The sequence below is a fragment of the Dioscorea cayenensis genome, chromosome 14 (genome assembly GCF_009730915.1).
Source record: "Dioscorea cayenensis subsp. rotundata cultivar TDr96_F1 chromosome 14, TDr96_F1_v2_PseudoChromosome.rev07_lg8_w22 25.fasta, whole genome shotgun sequence".
Lineage (NCBI taxonomy): Eukaryota > Viridiplantae > Streptophyta > Magnoliopsida > Dioscoreales > Dioscoreaceae > Dioscorea > Dioscorea cayenensis.
This window is the reverse complement of record NC_052484.1, coordinates 1,314,546-1,334,649: the sequence shown is the minus strand read 5'-3', so window position 1 is coordinate 1,334,649 and position 20,104 is coordinate 1,314,546. Positions and strand designations below refer to the sequence as shown.

General features: G+C 30.7%; 1 protein-coding gene across 2 annotated transcripts; it reads right to left on the bottom strand.

The window, feature by feature from the left end:
* Positions 1-10,019: 10,019 nt before the first annotated feature.
* LOC120276311 (dioscorin dioA3-like) lies at positions 10,020-17,153 on the bottom strand. 2 transcript variants are annotated; one of them, XM_039283033.1, is made up of 7 exons: positions 17,016-17,153; positions 16,707-16,918; positions 16,083-16,189; positions 15,853-15,955; positions 15,559-15,729; positions 15,411-15,464; positions 10,020-10,137 (listed from the first exon to the last, which is right to left on the bottom strand). In XM_039283033.1, exons 1-7 carry the CDS (start codon positions 17,092-17,094, stop codon positions 10,045-10,047), a joined length of 819 nt encoding a protein of 272 aa, XP_039138967.1. In that variant the 5' UTR covers positions 17,095-17,153; the 3' UTR covers positions 10,020-10,044. The 2 variants fall into 2 exon arrangements, with proteins under 2 accessions (XP_039138967.1, XP_039138966.1); XM_039283032.1 differs by lacking the exon at positions 10,020-10,137 and adding an exon at positions 15,094-15,312 and having other exon boundaries at positions 17,016-17,152.
* Positions 17,154-20,104: the final 2,951 nt, after the last annotated feature.

The following is a 20,104-nucleotide window of genomic DNA, read 5'->3' as shown; positions in this document are numbered from 1 at the left end:
TTAGGAAGGTTTTGTTTTTCTCCTCTCAGCTGCATATGAGAAGAGAATCAGTAGAGATCTTTTAACTTTTTGGGAGCGAAGAAATTTTTGAATGCCCATGTGTTTTCATAATCTTTATATAGACTTAGCTCCAGCTATCATTGTCATTTCATGTCTTCTGCTCTGGTTAACTATGGGTCAAAAGACTAGCTAATTATGAAAGAGGTGTCTACAAGGAGCTGTAAAATGTATACCACAGAGAGAGTTTTCATAAACATTATTAAATAGATAGTGAGATTAATTTCTTTTATGACTCACTCTTTAGCATTATTGACAACTATTTGCTTAGCAATTTCATTGAAATAAATTAGTTTATGACAACATGCCAAAATATATATATATATATATATATATATATATATATATATCAATTGTCCTTTCATTTGAAAATAATTTATAGTAGGACAAACTCTAATATTAATTATTCCAGACAATGTCAAAAAATTTTTGATTAATAAACAAGTGCAAACAAGACTGAAGAAAAAAAAAGTACATAAAAAATCATTTTAGTATATTTGTGTAACACTCCCTTCTTTCCTACTGGCTAAAGAAACCCTAATCGTCTACTCTTGAAAATTTGGGTGGCAAGGGGTGAGTTGTCGGTTCAGTAATATCATGTAGAAAATTATACAATAACATACAATTAATAACATATAGGCAATCATATCAATTAAATTCTCATGACCAGAAATATAAACAATAAATTACTACTTGATATCGAGCATATCATTTTGATGGTTAAATAAGGAAAAAGATCAAGTAGTTCAGTATGCCAATTTAATGATCAAATTACTTACTCTATTATGTACCACAATCTTTTATTTCGTTTAATTTTCTTAAGCCCTACTTAACTTAGCTAAGTATATCCCATGGTCTAATGGTCATATTTTTCCCCGAGCATGCGCTATCGTCACCTATATGTATGGACTAGCATCCTAATCACATCAATCCCAAGTATTGCTATCGTCACCTATATGTTTGGACATAGTGCCTTGACACCCTATATCGGCTGTATGGACATGTGTTGCAGTGTTAGCATCTTTTCGTCGCCTATATATATGGACAGGTGCAAGAAAGATCATAACACACAACATAATTTTTTTAAGCGAAAAGACATGCTCAACTAGGCAAGCACCAATCATCTACCTTTTTCCGATTATCCATATTTTAAATTTCAATTTCAATCCAATTTCTTTCTATCACATATACTCATTTATTTCTTCCCATCACATCTTTATTTTTCAAACATAAATATTATGTTCTTATCATAATATAACACAAATTTTACTATATCATAAATCCAAAACAATAATATCATATTCAATATCTTCATAAAATATAAAATCAATCAGAACAATAAAATCTCAATCACACCTAATTATGTAATTAACATGATCAAACATAGATTCCATACAAAGCAATCACTCAATCAACAACCATACAACTACAATCAAGTATATATATATATATATATATATATAAGTAAATACTTACCTCTTGTCTAATGCTAAATCAAAGTTTGTGCACACTCTTCTTCCCTCCTATCTTGTTCTCTTGTTAACAGATATTGAACAACATTGATGACTTTGTGAGGAAAATAAGAGAATAGCTATAGGATTAAGAAACTGGTGTAGCGATAATCTTGAAACTATTGATCCACGCACGAATGCCAGTAACAAGCCTTCTAATCTGTTGATCAGAGATTATCATGATTGGCTAGAAATTGGAGTAAACTTTATTACTCAATAAAGAACTATTACTAGACCACCTCCCATCTTAACCCGTAGGTTTACAATAAATAGACCCCCAAGAAAGATACGAAAATCCACAAAAAGAGAAATTCGAAAATTTGCCGAAAACAGCAGCAAGTTTTCAAATTTCAGCAAGAAAATAAAGGGCTTAACAAATAAAAGCTAATGTCGAATATGGTGTAAAAATCCGAGATTTCTAGTCGAAAATATAATAAAATAAAATATTATCATAAACGGCAAAATTGTTGTTTTTGAGACGAAGACGATGGAATTTGGCCAAATTCAATATGCCTTATGAGCTTGTATAACAAGTTTGTGACTTGTGTTCATTGACTTGTTTTCCATCAAGTGAGACCCATAAAAACAACTAAATTCCACCGTCCGGACAATTACCAAAATATCCCCCTGCTAGTTTAAAGCTCATTTCTTCATGAAAGCACATGCCATTTCTTCATAAACAAATATATATATATATATATATATATATATATATATATGCTTATCCATATTGATCTATGAGATTTATTTAAATAGTTAAATTAAATTCTATATTATCCTTTTTTACATATTGACTCATAACATTTAATTTATTTCTGTTTTAATCTATGTAATTAATTAATGCCTATTTAAAAATTTTTTTACTCAATTTAATTAAATTATTTTATTACAAATATAGACAATATTGAAAATTTTAATTGTAAATTTAGTTAGGGTTTTTAATTTCAGGGATGTTACAATTTGTAATTTTGATTTATTTTGTTTATTTTTATTTTTATTTTTATTTTAAAATTTTTTTTTGAAGATGATAATTATTGTTTACTTGTTTTGAAGAATGGGAGACGAGAAGATGTCAATGGATAAACTCATTGCTATCTTCTTTTTTCCTTGAAAAAGTTTAGATTGGAATAGTTTGAGAGTTGAGGACTCCTTGATTTATAGATTTGAAGGGGTGTGTGTACATGTGTGTGTGTGGGGATGTAGCTTTTGAGCTAATGTGCACAAACTATTTCTTTCACTTCTGAAAATGAAAACAAAAAAGGGTTTTTTCTTTTTTTGTGTGTGTGTGTTTTGGGAAATGAGCTAACTTATCCTTCAGCGAGGAATAGAAACAGGATGAAATTTGCATTTATTTTCCTTCAAACTTCCCGTTGTTGCATAAAAGTTTTTATTTATTTATATTGATTTTTTTTTCCCACTTCCATCACATGTCATAGAAGAGAGTTTAGAATGTCTCTTCTTTTGCTCTCACCTTGGAAGGAGAAGATAGTCAAGTGACCCTGAGTTCTTATGGGTTTTTTTCTTCCTTCTCTAGAGATTTGTTAGGGCCTTTATAAGTGAACCAGCATCACCATTTCCGTTCCATTACAACTTAGCTTGAATTTGTATTAGCAATCTGTTTAGTTGTTTGTTTTCTTGTAACCATGTTGTCCATCTTTTGGACTAAATAAAATAAATCTAGCTAAAGTGGTAGCTCTTTTAACAAAAATAAATAAATAAATAAATAAATAAAAGATTTTTTAAAAAATCTTCCAGATATACGTGTACTTAGATTTTTTGAGAGTATATATATATATATATATATATATATATATATATATGCTATAAATCTTTCTAAAACTTAAGCAATTTATGCAATATCCATCTTTTTAGGAATATTAATTTCACTTAATTATTTTTAAGGAGTAAATTAAAATAATAAAGGAGATAAAAATAAGAGCTACTAAGTATTGTTCTATTTGAAATTTGAAGTAAAATTAAGTTTCAATTTTTTAAAAAAATATTATTTGTTTTAAAAATATATATTTTTTTAAAAATATATATATTTTTAAAACCTTTATTTATCCCTCCATTTACCCATAAATTTACAAGTAATCAATGCTATTGTGAATAGCCACCCTAGTGGGGTATGGATTATGTTTGCTAAGTATACGTAAGACGGACGAAATCCATAATATATATTTCTTTAAAATTTTAATGTGGCATATTCATTTATAATCTTGTTTTTTTAATATAAGTTTTAATAAATAAAATTAATAGTGCTGCTAACAATGAAGATGGTTTTAATAATAATAATAATATGGTCTAAGAATTGATATGGAAGAAAATAGCATACGTTCACTTTGAAACCGATAATAATAGGGTGATATTGTTGTTTGATTTATTTGACAATTGATTTTGATTGATTTAATGTTTTTTCATCATACATTTGGGGAAAAAATCTACTTTGGCATGACTAGGCATGAGAAATTATCTTTTAAAATTTCAACAAGGTATATTTAGCAATAATTTTGTTATTTTTAGTATGGGTTTTAATAAATAAAATTGATAGTACCATGATGATGATTGAAGAAATGGAAGAAGATAGCCTGGGTTGGCTTCAAAACCGATTATGATGATAATATGTTGACAGTGTTGTTTGGTTGCTTTGATGATGTTGATTGATTTGATTTAGTTTTTAAGTACTTATTCGGAAAAGAGTCTAAAATTTGGAATGGGAACATTAACTTTAAAATTTTAACGGGTCATGTTGATCTATGGTTTTGTTATTTTTAATATAGAATTTGATTACTAAAATTCATATTGTTGATAATGATAGTGAAGATGGGTTTAATGATGGCAACATTGGCAAGGCTGAAGATAGGATATGGAAAGGTTATGTTGATCTATAGTTTTGTTTTTTTAATATAGCTTTTGATTACTAAAGTTGATAGTGCTGATAATGATAGTGAAGATGGTTTTAAATTTTTAATGATGACAAGGATGAAGATGAGATAGGGAACCAGATAGTGCACGCTGGCTTTGAAAGCGATTTTTTTTTAATAAATGTGGATAAATCATAGTTTTATTTAAATAGAAAACTGAACAAAACACACTAAAAATGAATACTGAAAAGAAATAAAGCAGGACATAATAAATACTGAATAGAAAGATAATAGAACAAAACAGCGAGGACAGACTAAGATTTCACCGGAAGTGAGCAAAACAAAACACTGAAAGCTCTAAACAAGGAAAGAAAGCTGAGAAAGCGAAGACATCCGCTTGGAGACACAGGCCTACCCGAGCGTGAAGATTAAAGGGGATGGATTACTCATGGTATAGGTTGACCTTTGGGTCGTTGTCGACATGGTGCTCAAGAAGTTGAGGTATCGTTTTATCTTCTGAGAAGCTTCAATGTTGGTTTGCTCGAGATGAATCTGGAGCTGCATAAAATCAAGAGAAAAACATATTAGTAGTTTTCAAAATAATAGAATGAAAGGATAAGCAATTAAGTTGAAAAATCCAATTATTTCTCTCCAGCCAGGTATTCAAGATAATTGCTCTGGAGATAAAATCCCAGATAATTCTAAGATTAGAATTTAAAGAAGATATCCTAGGCACAACCCTACTCGAGCTTTGAAACTGATTATGATGATAATTTGGTGGTAATATTGTTTGATATGTTTGATGATGTTGAATGATTTGATATTGCCCTTGCTATGTACATTTGGAAAAGAAATAGAACTTTGGAATGGGAACATTATTTTTAAAATTTTAACAGAGCACATTCATCTATAACCATATTTTTATTATTGATTTTAATTAATAAAATTAATAATGTTGATATTCACTTCACTTTGTTGCCCTTTGCAACAGCCCCTACGGGCATAAGCTCCAGTCATAAGCTTCTCTGCATGGTCCTTACCGGTGTAAGTCCCACCTGTAAGGTCCTCTGATTTGGCTCTAAACTCTCTCTTACGAGCATAAGCATGCCCGCAAGGTTCTCTGGAAGAGACTTACAGCCATAAGCTATTCATAAGCCATCCTATTTGTCTTGTCCTTAATTATTTGATGCCGAGAGAGCTCTATCTTCTTCATATTGTGTCTGGAGTGCTTATTTTTGTTTTCTCTCGTCTTTAAGTGCTGTCCGAAGGCTGAGAATGCAAGACACACTAAGTTTAGCACTGAATTTCACAATATGATCCTAATACAAGCCAAATAAATCTACAAAATAATATGAAAGAATAGAATATTGTACCTTCATCATCTCTTAATTTGTTTCTTGAAAAGTTTAGTTTGGAATATTTGGAGGGAATTGAGGTGTCTATAACTTAAAGGGATGTGCGGTGATGTGGATTTTGCACAAAGATGCTCAAACCGTTATAACATGTCATATTTATATATATTTGTCGAAAGCAAGGTAGTCAAATCCTGACCGGCTAGGCCTATTCAAGCAGAAAAACCGAGAACGTCCATGAGGACGGCCCAGTCATGCTCCTCCACTTGGACTTCTAACAACCCAACTAAGAATCGGATGACCCGGCTAAAAACCGAGTGACTCACCCTATTTAACCACGACAAAGATGACCTAGAAATGAAGCTGAGAGAGAGAGAGAGAGAGAAAGAAGGCGGTGGAGGGTAGTCGGTTTGAGGAGTATGAAAGGGAGAGAGAGCTGGTCGAAGACTCGTAGGAGGAAAAAGGAAAGAGACAATTAATGAGGAGAGAGAGATAGCCAGTGGAAAAGGATGAAAGTGAAAGAAAGAGAGGAAGAAGATGAAGGATTAGAGGAGAGAGAGAGAGAGTCTCAGGACTCACAAACATGTGACTCCCGAGACCTTTATGATTTTTTTAATTTTTAATTTTAACAAAAATTAAATTTATATAAAATTTAAATTTTAACTATTAAATTTAATAAATTTTGTTTTTTAAATATTAAAAATAGAGATTATTTTATATTTTTATAATTATTAATTATTATAATATATTTTTAAATATTTTATTAGTGACCCCGTTGAACCCATTGACCCCTGACCCCTTGACTTTGCCGGATCAATGCCCTGGCCAGATCAATGCCCGGGTCGGATTTGACAACCTTGGTCAAAAATGATTAGGTTGGTGTTGATTTATGATGAGTGTACAATATGCATATATTTTATACCAATTTGTACGCTCGTCCGGCATGTATTAAGATCATATTATGGAATCCGATACTAAATCTAGTGTTTCATATTTACAAGCTTAAGGCAACACGTCAAGACGAAAGAGAACTAAAAAAAGCATCTCAGACCTCAAACGATGAATTTGGAGCTCTCTTGGCATCACTATAACAAGGACAAGGTAAAATTGGTGGCTTACAGGCAGCTTACGGCCAGCTTTACGGCCGTAAGTCAATTTCATAAGATCTTAAAGGCATGCTTATGCCTGTAAAAGGGGATTTAGAATGAATTCAGAGGACCTTACGGGCAAGGCTTACGCCCATAAGGATGCCTGTAAGGACCATTCAGAAGATATTACTACCACATCATACACCCATAATTAGGGATGGCAAAAACTGAACCTACCAGTTTTTTCCGACCTGATCCGACCTGATCCACCCTGGCTTTGGGCGGGGCTGGGCAGGTTTGGTTTCTCCATGCCCCACCCCACTATTAATTTAACTTATTATAAATATAATATAATGTAGGGATAAATGATTTTTTTCAAAAAAAAATTCAATAAATTTCTTATGAGCTTGTTTTTATAAGTATATGTTTTATAAAAAAATCTATTTTAAAAATATTTTTAGGAATTTTAGTTACTTATTTATAACTATGAACAGGGTAGCATGGGGCAGGGTGGGCGATTTATGAACAAAAAAAAAGGGACGAGGCTTGGAGGGGCAGGGATGGTAAAGGGCATGCCCCGCCCAACTCCATTTCCATCCCTACTCGTAATTGCAGTCGCAAGAAGCAGAACACTGAAACTTACGGTCCAGCGTTTATGGCCTTAAGCTGGAACGTAACACAAGAAGAAGACCTTATGGACGTGACTTATGGCTATAAGTGTTCCCGTAAGGCTCACGACAATCTTCTCCAACTCCCTTGTAGCCTATCCCTTACGCTCGTAAGCAACCCGTAAGCAGCCGGGTATAAATAGAACTTATGAGGATATTTTAGGGCATTCTCTATTCTATTCTTTTATTATTTGGAGGAGTTTCTTTGGGGTGAGGTTAAGGAAGAAACAAGATGAATCTCCAGCATCTAAGGAGGGATTTGGAGAGGGATTCGGATCTACGTACATTCAAGGGGATTAAAGATCATAGCCGTTAAGCTCATCTTGGCGCCATGAGTGGAAGCTTGTCAAGCAACTTCTCTGGCGATTCTTCATTCTAGGGATTGAAAATGGGGTTTTCATGGCTTTCATGTTTTCCGTCATTATTTGTATCTTGAATTCTTGCCCTCTATTATTATAGGGCTAATTTGTAGATGTTTGGGCATAGTGGAACTTTAGGGTTTATATTCTTGACTTTGGTTGTTAGATCTTTAATGCTTTAATTGATTTCTCATTTGCAATCATATATATTTGAGTCTAATTATGTGATTGAATTCTTGATTACTAACGAGGCGAAAGCCCTAGATATCACACTTAGTATTGCTACATGACGAGAAGAAATTTTCACCTAGCATAAATTTGTCACAATTCGAGAGGATAGTGGGTACACCTCTGATTAGAGTATCTAGGAGAATTTGTCTCCCGTCATCCTTCCGAGTGGGTGGATTAGTGTTAATTTCCATGCTCTTTAAAATCATGTGGGTATTCGGATTAGGGATAATCTTCTTCCTCTTTGGGGGAGAGTATCTACAATTAAGAGATTATCGTTAGTCTACAATAAAGTTTCATAGAGTGTTAATCGATTGTGTGGATGTCTACATCAGCTCTGCACCTATTCAGTTACACTTTGAATGAGAAATCAAGGTTTTGTATAATTCTGGGAACCTTTCGATTCAAATAGGATTACATGGTTAGACATCGCTTTCTTCTTTAACTTCTTTCCTATTATTTCCCGTATTTTCTTGTTTTTATTTGCCCTTATTTATACACACACCACTCGATCTTTCAGGCTATTTTTCGGGTTTAGAGTTATTACTAGTATTCACTTTCTTTCCTGTGGACCAACATTGCACTTACGCACACTTGATTACGCAATCGGCATGTATACTAGCGTCCCTATCAATTTAGAAGTTGATAAGACAAGTACTTGTATAGAGACCGCTGAAGTTGATAAGACAAGTACCTCGTGCAAATGAATTTTCTTTTAAATTAACCTTCTCTTATAATTTGAAAATTTGATGATTCTATCCTGACTCACAAAATAGAGAAATGAGTTATAAAAATGTTACAAGGTATAAAGCTTTAGAAGGCTTTGATTTTTTTCCCCTCTATCACAAATAATAGAAGAAAAACAGTTGAGTGTTTTTAAATAGATAAATTATGATTTATTAGCAACATAAATCAATGTTGCAAGAGTGATCAGATTGACAGAGGGAGAATAGAAAAGTACAATAACATGGTTCACTAAAATGGTGAGAAATATAGGCAAGGGAGTGGTTAGAGGATAGCTGGAGTTGAGCCTCTCATAGGATAGTAATATAGCCTTTTTTTTCTTTCCTTCACCTTTGAGAGAAGAGAGACTCCAAAGGCCTAGTGTTTGTGTAATTCTTCTCTGGAGGTTAGCGCGGGGTATGGTCATTTCGTGTCTTAAGTTAAAGTCAACTCATGGTTTAACCATAGGTCAAAATATCTAATTGTTATATTTTGTTATATAAATTTTATTTGATCTTATTTGAAAAGTTCACACTGCAATTATGCGATTTTTTCAGATTATGAAGTTTTTTTTATCAGTAGTTGTAGCGGAGGGATCAGGTCATGTACATAAGAAATTTGACATGTAATTGAACTAGAGCCTATTTAAATATATTTTGGGGATTTATTATGATATATAAATATGATTTTGACAAAATTGAACTAACATCATTTTACTCATTATGAAGATCTTCTAGCTGCATTAAGCTTTAGAAGGCTTTGTTTTTCACCGGTCTGGTATATATGTTTTCATTAATTGTTTTTGCCATATATTATCATTTGTGAATTCTTTGACTAATTAATATGGAGAAGGTAATTTCAAGGAATTAATATATTGTAAATAATATATTTGGTAGAGTTAGTTGTAAAATCTTTTATGATGAAATGCTTTTGCCTCGATCATGGGGTGGACACCGTTTTTTTTCCTTAATGAAAGAAATTAATCATTAGTCATAAAAAACTATTTTTAATTATTATAGCCCTGCATTGAGTTTTTGGACGCACTAAAATATAAAGATCATAATACTCAAAAGACACATTATTTATTATACATAGGATGATAGTACATGCAGTCTTGCAGAGTGGAGCACTCCACCCTTTTTATTTAACCATCACCATATTACACTCATACATATTACGAGCTTACTTATATTATTATATGACACAAAGCTTCGATTTCAGCTGTTCAAAGTAAAAAACGGAGCGGTAATTGGTTGGTTGAAGTGGTCTTGCATTGTTTATAGCATTCTGAAAAAAAAAAAATTCAATTAGCAAAAGTTAATTAAAATTATCAAAACTAAACAATGGTTGGATAAAGCTTAATTAGAAGCACTCCATTCACTATTAGGTGCTGAGGAACAAATGTTACTAAAGTTGTGAATGCCTTGATTACTCTCTATTATATGTCTCTCAGTAAATTTTGTGTTTATTTCATGATAAGAAGATAGAGATAATTGATTTTTTTTTGGGTAGAATGTGTAACTTGTCATTCACATTCCTTGAGGACAAGAAACAACATGAGGAAGAGAAAGGAGATGAAAAAAAAAGTTGATTATTTTATTAATCTATTTTTAATATTTGAATAGTTTTAGCAATATTAATTATTTTGAATCGCAGTCCTTTTCTTTTCTCATTAGAAAAAATTCAAAAAATCTATTCACCCCCATGAAGGTAGCCGATTAATAATAGAAATGACCATAAATTATAAACTTCTTTATCTATTTATTGAAAATATTATAGAGGAGATTAAGTGCTATATAAATATATTCTTATTTTACTGTCCTAATTTTTTTAATTCATTCTAACAACTATTTGCTTAGAAATTAGTTTAGTGAACTACTCCTAAAGTAGAGGCTTGTACTTCATTTCTCTCCATATTTAAAAGTCTAAGGTTTGAACCATAATTTTAAGAAATATATATATTAATAAAATTAATTATTTTAACACAAAAATATAATACAAAAAGGTCAAGATTTCCTTCCCAAAAGGACATATAAAATTGAAGAAGAGACACCTAAGCTTCAATTATTCATCAAAGAGATGGAGATAGCAAAATTTAATTTTGTTTTTGTAACTCATCCAAAGGATGTTTGTTTGTTTGTTTTTCCCCATTTTATCTCTAAAAATGTATTATATAAAATTGGTTATAGAAGTAACTGTTGTAAAATGTAGGATCGAATAGAGCAGTACAACAGTAAATAAAAGGAATGCTGAAAAATAAAGAACACAAAGATGTTACGTGGAAAACCCCTAAACAATTAGGGTAAAAACCACGGGCAAAGATAGAAGAATTTACTAAGTGGGAAAATTGCAGGAGTTACAACTCTCTCTAATAACAAGGAGAAAACCAGAACTCTCTCTTATACTAGGAGATTGGACTAACTCTCAAAATATTTTTCCACACTTCCTCACTTTTCTTCTTTCCTCTTTTTTCCTTTAATTTTTTCTTACTCTCACTCTCACTCTCACTCTCACTTTCACTCTCACTCTCACTTTGATTGTATGTAAGAATGAGAAGTAATCTTCTCTATTTATAGAGAGGAAGCAGCCCACAAATTTACCCAAAACCAAAGTTGCAAGTTGATGGTTTAATGAGCCATTAGTTTAGGGTAATTAGTTTGGGCCAAAGGTTTGGAGGAGATGGTTTGATGAGGAAATGGTTTTGGGCTAATGGATTATGATCCATTGGTTAGTGCCAACAGTAACAACGAGAATTGAATAGATACCTGAGCACTCTGACTACTGATTGAGCAAGGGATCAGCTCAATAATTGGGGTAATACTCCATCACTCTGGAGGAGAAAATGATAACTAGATGTTTTAAATTTGTACATATGTATGTATCTAAACATGCATGTATACGTGTAATATTATGATTTTGTACGTATGGTCCTCAAAGATCATGGGTTGGTATGCATGTAACTCTTGTAATTGGAATTGTATATTGATAATTATATGCTAAAACCCTAATATGGGATCTTTCTTCTTTCTCTTGCACAGAAAGTTTTAAGAACTAGATATTTTAACTTATATATATACACACACTATAGTGGGTGTGATCTGTTTGCAAAATTGTTTCCCATAAACTAGCATGGAGTTACTTCTCGTGTCATGCCTTGATAAAAAGAATTCATTCTTCAAATTCAGCATCCAGAATTTACTTCGTTTTGCAGAGCTTTTATCCTGAAGACTTTACTATATGATTGAACGTATGATGCTTGAGGATCAACTTATCACTTTTATTCATGATGTGAGACGTGATGAAAATTTTGCGAATATTGGGGACTTAGGATATTTGGCTAGAAAGATGGTTGAAACAAGTAAAAGTACAATTTTTCACTTATTTATCGCCTTATTGAGTTGGCATTGGTTTTGCCAGTTGTAACAACTAGTGTTGAGAGAATGTTTTCGGTGATGAATGTTGGGAAACTGACTTGCGTAATAAAATATTAGATAAGTGTATGAATGATAGCTTGGTTGTCTATATCGATAGGGAGGTTTCTTCAACTATTGATAACAAAGTAGTTTTACAACATATTCAGAAAATCTAATCATGTGGTATGCAATTACCCCTTCTTAGTCATATGCCTTGCTCGTCGGACCTTGGCATTGGTGACAATTCTAGTTCAAGAGTTCATAAATAGTTTTTTTAAAATTTTTTTTATAGTATTTATATTCAAATTATGGTTATTTTACTTAAAAATTATATTATCACAGTATTATTGCAAACAGCTACTTTTGTTTGATGAAAATTATTTTTACATATGGCCTCCAGCCCCTACTAATTAATGATTTCTAGTTCCGCCATTGTAAAATCCTGCTAGAAAGGATTTAATTATTTACATAAATATACTTATTAAACTTTAAAAAAAAAAGCTTTTTGCCATGAGATATAAAGCATTGTTCTTTGTTAATGTGAAGATCATGATACTCGACCGTTATATAATTTATATTTCACATATATATTTATTATTCATAGCACTGACTCCTTTTATTTAACCATCACTATAATACCTGCATTCATACACACTGCGCGCGTGCACACACTTGCAGAGTGCCCTTGCATTTTTTCTACCATACTGAAAACAAAATCATTCAGCAAAATTTAATTAAATTTATCAAAACTAAACAACATCAATTAAAATCTGATGGAAGTTAATCAGAGAAACTCACAGTATCCACCGCGAACTTCAACAATATTAGCTGCATTGGTGAAACGAATCAGGCTATAATTAAAACGTATATAATTAAACATTTTAATAATTGGAAAATAATATAATATTATGCATTAGGTTAGTTAATTACCTTCTTAATGAAACAACCACTACACAGAGCTGACCCAGGGTTGGCAGTACTGTTACAATAATGTGCATACACTGTAGATACTGTATAAATTACTGGAACGGTACTGTTTATTTCCTATTCATAGGTCCCCTGTAGGAGGATGTCATTTCCTTTTCCTCCAGGGTTACAAGGCGGGGGGATTTATGAATTTCATTTGGTTCCTGAAATATCTTCTAGGGTGTACACATGGTAGGAATTTAATTGCCCTATGTGATGTCTGGCCGAGTTAATAAATCTCTAATGGGTCGTTAAACTACTGTAACTGGTGCACCTTCATATTTATCTATCCCTTGATACCCCGTTGTGGGGCGGTGCTTATCGCCTTTGTAAAAAAAAATTTTCATAATGACGGTCCATGTAACATCTTCAGTGTAAAGAGGAGTTGTTAATGAGCCCATGTATTGATAATAATCAAAGTGATCAAACTCTATTTGCTTTGGATCCACAACTCCTACATTTATTTCATTCTTCTAGCTACTGATAATCTGGCTGATATAGGCTTCAAGCTATGCATACAGTATATATACATATATCAAATTAGGTAGGTCATTTATTTAAGAGTAAATATATTAAGATATTAATTAATAAAAAAATGTAAAGAATATAATTAATTAATTACGTTTAAGAGGAACATATCAAGAAGTCCCGCTCTGTACAGAATAGCAGTTACTGCTCTCCTTTGATCCTCTCTCATGAACCTCAAGGTTATACCTAAAGTAAAAATAAAAAATAAAAATAAAATACTAAGAGATTTGTTATTCAAGTTTTTTTCGGTACACATTGGTTTAAAATTATGGGCGGTTTTTTTTTTATATTTAAAGAAAATGGCAAGTTACCGTTAACAATTATATTACGGGTTGGTAAATGCCTTGAATGCACTTATCATGGTGTGCGTGATTTTTTATTTTTATTTTTTAACAAATAACTCGTAAAAAGTCATTGTTTGTTTTTGAGTTTTTAAATAATAATATATTCATTTCAATGGATGATATAAATGAACGAAATATATTACTAATGACATTAAGCGCTGGCATGGATCCCCTTCAATTATTTATTAATTTTTTATAATATATGTATTGGCATAGGGAGACCCGTGGTTCCGTGAAGGGTTTTTTATAATATTATATATATATATATATATAATATACTGGCACCGACACTACCGTGAAGTATATTTTATATAATATAGATTATTATTTATTTATTATTCGATATTATTTTCTCTCAATTTTTTTTCCCTATTAAGGTGAAAATACAAGTACAAAAAAATAATAATTATATCTTTATAATTAATATGGGAGTATTAGCATTTTTTTTTTAAAATAAAAAATCAAAAGTTTAACTCCCTTCCAATATAGCTAAGTGCTCATTGTTTATCCACTTTATTAGAATAAATAAATAAATATTTTTAAAAAGTTAGTTTTTCTATTTAAAGGTATTTAAATTTTGAGTTTCCACTTTTAAAATTGTCTTTATAATTTTAAAAAATTGATATTTTTATCATAATATATAAAATAAAACAAAAATGAAGATCTTAGGGAGAGATGACTGAGAAAGCTCTGTTAAAATAAGTTTCTTTTGCAAACAAGGAAAAATAAAATAATTTCTTTTTGACAAAAAAAATTTCTTACAAATAGTATTATAATATTAGACGTTGTGAGAGTGTACTATTTGCAACCACAAACAACGTTGCAAATATTAACTTATTTTAGAGAGTTTTTGTTTATAGCAAATAATATATATCGAGTTTTTGTTTGTTGCAAATCATTTGTCATGAAAAACTATTTTTAATTGTTATAGCCCTGCATTGATGAGTTGTTGAACACACTAAAATGCGAAGATCATAATATATACTCAAAAGAGAGATAATTTATATTTCCCATTTATTATATGATAAGGGGTACATGCAGAGTGGAGCACTCCACCCTTTTTATTTAAGCATCACCATATTACACTCATACTCATACATACTACGAGCTTGATTAGATTATATGGCATCATGATTGGGTTTCTGATGCGGATAGAAAAAAACGGTGCGAAATTTCAGTGGTTGAAGTGGCCTTGCATTGTTTATAGCATTCTGAAAACAAAATCAATTAGCAAAAGTTAATTAAACTTATAAAAATTAAAATGATCATATTAATTAAAATCAGATGGGGTTTAATTAGAAAAACTCACTTCATTCACTGCTTGCTTCAACATCAATACTTGCTTTGGTGAAACAGTTCCAAGCTATAAAAAACAATATATAATTATGCATTTTAGTAATTAGAAGATAATATAATATTATGCATTAATTAATTAATTAATTAAGTCAGTTAATTACCTTCTTAATAACGGTCCATGTAATATCTTCAGTGCAAGGTGGAGCTGTGAATGAGCCCATGTATCTATAATATGAAGGGTCATCAAACTGTAATAATTGCCTTGGATCCACAACTCCAGCATCTACTTCAAAATTCTCACTTCTGCTTATTTGCTTGATAAAGTCTTCAAGCTATGTATACATGTATAAAATATAGAAGGTTATAATTTGTATTACTATTAATAAATTATAAGTTACTAATTATTAAGAAAAGGTAAAGAATATTATTAATTAATTAATTCATTCATTCATTACGTCTGAGAGGAATGGGTCAGAACGTCCAAATCTGAACATAATAGCAGTTACTGCTCTCCTTTGATCTTGGCTCTCATGGACCATCTGGATCTCAAGGTCATACCTAAAGTTATAAAACAAAAAATTTAAGAGATGTGACATTCAAGTTATATAGGTACACATAGGTTTAAAGATTACATGGAAAACCTAATAAACGTTAAAGATGTATATTTATAAATAAAGACTTTTACCTTTCACCATTAAGTGCATGTTCTGATGGGGAGTGAAAATGAATTCGTTTGAGTTGGTATTGTACTCGATTGATGAATTGTGAACCAGCATCACTTTTAAAGTTCACCTGTTCTCACACAAGCAATTGTAATTAGACATGACAAATAAACTGAAGGTTAAACTTGACTATAAATTAGTGCTAATTGACTTCTACCTGTCATTTACTCATGTGTAAATGAATGCAATATTACTTAAATTGATATATATATATACATACATTAATCTTTTTAAAATTTTAGCAATTCAAGCAATAACTTGTCAAGAGTCTTAATTTAACTTGACTATATATTATTTAACAACAAAAGCTAAATTAGTAAACAGTACTTAAAAAGAAAAAAATATATATATTAGAAATTTTAACTAAAAATTAAGGTTTAAATTCTAAATAACATAATAAAAGGTTTTAAAAGTTAAAATATATATTTTTAAAACCTTTAATAATTTATCCATCATTCATAAAATTAAGGGTAATCAATTCTTCTTCTCATACCCTCTTGTTAAGGTAGAAATCATCCTTGCCACATGTACGTTGGATGAAACCGCATGCATGCACGCATGAAACCCTAATATTAATACACACGTACCATTATATCATGTCCATTGTTCTTCAGTGTTGCACGAGCAGCCTGATAACTTGTTCTCAGCTTCCCCAAAGCTGGAGTCTGTATCACTTTATCATCACACAAATTAATGGGTGACTGCTCCATGCCATTGCCACAAGTCTTCCACTCCGGTCTAAGATTTCCCCAGTTTTCAGGACCATTAGGACTTCCTTCAATGTAGCTAAAGTCATCCGCTACACCATCATACATACATACAAGGCTATCAATTTGAAGTATATATAAAAAGAAAACTATAATAATGTATATATAAATGTATATGGATATAGTTACCTTCAAGCCTTGCATTTGAAAAGCAAGAGAAGAGGAAGGAGGAGAGGAGGAAGAGATGGAAAAGGGTGGATGAACTCATTATAGTCTTTCTTAATTCTTTGCAAAAGCTTAGATTGGAGTGGTTTGAGAGTTGAGGGCTCTTTAATTTATAGATTTGAAGGGGTGTGTGGTAATGTGGTTTTGTAACTAGGGATGTTCAAGCAGTAGTAATATGTGCAGGATATATATCAAACGTGGTAGGTGTTGATTTAGAAGTCGATAAGACAAGTAATGCCATAGGCGCCCTTGAAGTACTTTTCATAAGATTTATATCAATATATAATATACATATAGTACCATAAACAATTTTTCTTCAATCTTTTCTTTTTTGTTTTTTATTTAATAACTTGTGAACCGTTTGTTATTCACCTAAGGAATAAAAATAAGAAGAATTTGAATTTAACTTATTTATAAAAATATATCAATATATTGGTTTTTCTATATATACTCCTTCAAATCTCCGGTTTAAAAATATTTAAAATTTTTTGAAATCTTTCAACATTGAACTTTATTTTTCAAATTGTGTTTATGATTTAAAAAATTAATATGAAGATCTTAAGTCGGCATTAAGCCTTAGTGGTGGACTATGGTTCAAAAAACCTAACTAATGTGTATGAGGCATTTTCAAGGAAATAAATGATCAAAATTATAAAAAAGATAAAGACTTTGGTTTTCTGAATTTGTATGAAAATGGATTAGCACAAAATGCAAATTAAAAACACTTATTTTTCCATTTGAGAATAATTTGGTGGAAGGCAAATCCATGATGTGAATTACTCCAAACAACATCAAATGGGAATCTTGGACTCAAAAACAAATGCAAACAAGACAAATAAAAAAGCTATTTTATTTATTAATTTATTTTATGATCAATTTGGTGGTGAACATATGATTTATCTATCACTCTAAATTGATTTATACTCTACTTTGAATTTTTTTTTTAAATGAAAAAGACTAATGGTATAGATATATGGAGCAGAAAAGATGGAGACGGTGGATAAACTCATTGTTGTCTTCTTAATGTGTTTCTTGAAAAGTTTAGTTTGGAATAGGTGGGGAATTGAGGAGTCTTTAACTTAACAAAGGGATGTGCGGTGATGTGTTTTTTGCACAAGGATGTTCAAACAGTTATAACGTGCCATATATATATATATATATATATATATATATATATATATATATATAGTATTATATATCAATATCAATAGTGAGGTTGGTGTTGTTTAGAAGTTGATGAGACAAGTACTGCATATGCACCCCGAAGCTACTTTTCATAAGAAATATATTAATAAATTTTATGGGATTTTCACTCAGACACCCCTGAATCGCGAATTACTAAAACCTATCATGATATTTGCTGATACTACCCTGCAAATCAATTATATTTGGCCTTGCACGCCCTCATGTTTCGACTCTTAATAGTATTAAATCAATGGATGGAATACAGGGTAAATTACCAAAATGGGTGCTTTATATATCCCCAGAAAGTCTTTCTATTTTGTAGACATTACTCACTTTCATTCAACCAAATGACGTAATATAAGTTTGATTAATATACCCATCAAAAATTTTTTATTATATTTTTATAGACTTAAATTATTTAAATTATAGATAACCAATAGACTATATATATCGCTTTTAATTATTTTTAAAAATTACAAAATCCATCTAATTTTCGAGTAAATCTATTATTTAAAGTTTTTACAAACATCTCTAAAACATTTTCAGATTATCACATGCTCTTTTACAAACACAACATAAAATAGGTAAAATTACAACGTAACAATATATAACAAATAATTTTCATACCATGGTTAAGGGTAATTGGGTAATTTTGGATAATGTTAAGGGTAGTTAGATGATGTTAAGGGTAATTGGGTAATTTCATACTATTATGACCTGGATGATGTTAAGGGTAATTAGGTAATTTTTAGTTAAGTTGGGTTAAGTGAAGTATGATTAATTCCATAAACCCCTAAATCTGACTAACGGTAACTAACGTGGGGATATATAAGTAAAAAGTTAGTTTTATGAGGTATGTCAAGCAAATAAGATTTTTATGGGGATGTTAAGCAATTTCATGGTTTTATAGGGGTATGCAAGCAATTTTTCCTAAATTTATATAATATACGAAGTTGATGAGCACAAGCACCATTATATGTAGACACCTCTTTAATCAATTTCTTGCTTTATTTTAAATATTTTTCGATGTATAATTTCATATAACCATGTAAAAACTTTGGACAATAATTTTTCTTAAATTTGAACCTTCTCTTATAATTTAAATATTTGACCATTTTATCCAAACTCAAAAAATAGAGAAATGATATATAAAAATGTTATAGAGGGCGTAAAGGCTTTTAAAAAGGTTTGTCTTTTTCTCCTCTATTTTTGCACAAATAGATAGCAGAAAACGTGAGCTGGTGTTATTTATAATAATAAAACTATGGTTTATTAGCAAACATAAATTAAATGTTACAAGAGTGACTACATTGACATAGGGAGGATAGAAAAAGTACAAATAATATGGTTCACTAGATGTGGAGAAAGTGCGAGATGCAAAGGGAGTGGTTAGAGGATCGCTGGAGTTGAGCCTCCCATAGGATAGTAATAGGGCTTTTTTTCTTTCTTTCACCTTTGAGAGAAAATAAAGAGACTCCAAAAGGCTAGTGTTTTTGTAATTCTTCTCTGGAGGTCAAAATATCTAATTGTTAGATTTTGTGATATAAATTATATTTTAATCTCTATTTGAAAAAGTTCACAGTGTAATTATATGATTAATTTGTTTGAATTATGGTTATATATATATATATATATATATATATATATATATATATATATATATATAAGTGGTTGTAGCGGAGGGATTAGGTCATCTATATAAGAAATTTGACGTGTAATTGAACTAGAGTCTATTTAAACATGTCTTTGGGATTTATTATGATATATAAATATGATTTTGATAAATTGAACTAACACCATTGTACTCATTATGAAATCTTTCCAACTCAGGCTGTATTTCAAATGCTTAGATATGCTATTTTTTTGTA

What these genes read in the sequence shown, in the direction of transcription:
- LOC120276311 (XM_039283033.1), bottom strand. Translation starts at nt 17,094, where the DNA reads ATGAGTTCATCCACCCTTTTCCATCTCTTCCTCCTCTCCTCCTTCCTC. An exon ending in TTCAAATGCAAGGCTTGAAG is followed by an intron (nt 16,919 to 17,015) that starts GTAACTATATCC and finishes ATGATGGTGTAG; the next exon opens with CGGATGACTTTAGCTACATT. An exon ending in CATGGACCGTTATTAAGAAG is followed by an intron (nt 15,465 to 15,558) that starts GTAATTAACTGA and finishes TGTTTTTTATAG; the next exon opens with CTTGGAACTGTTTCACCAAA.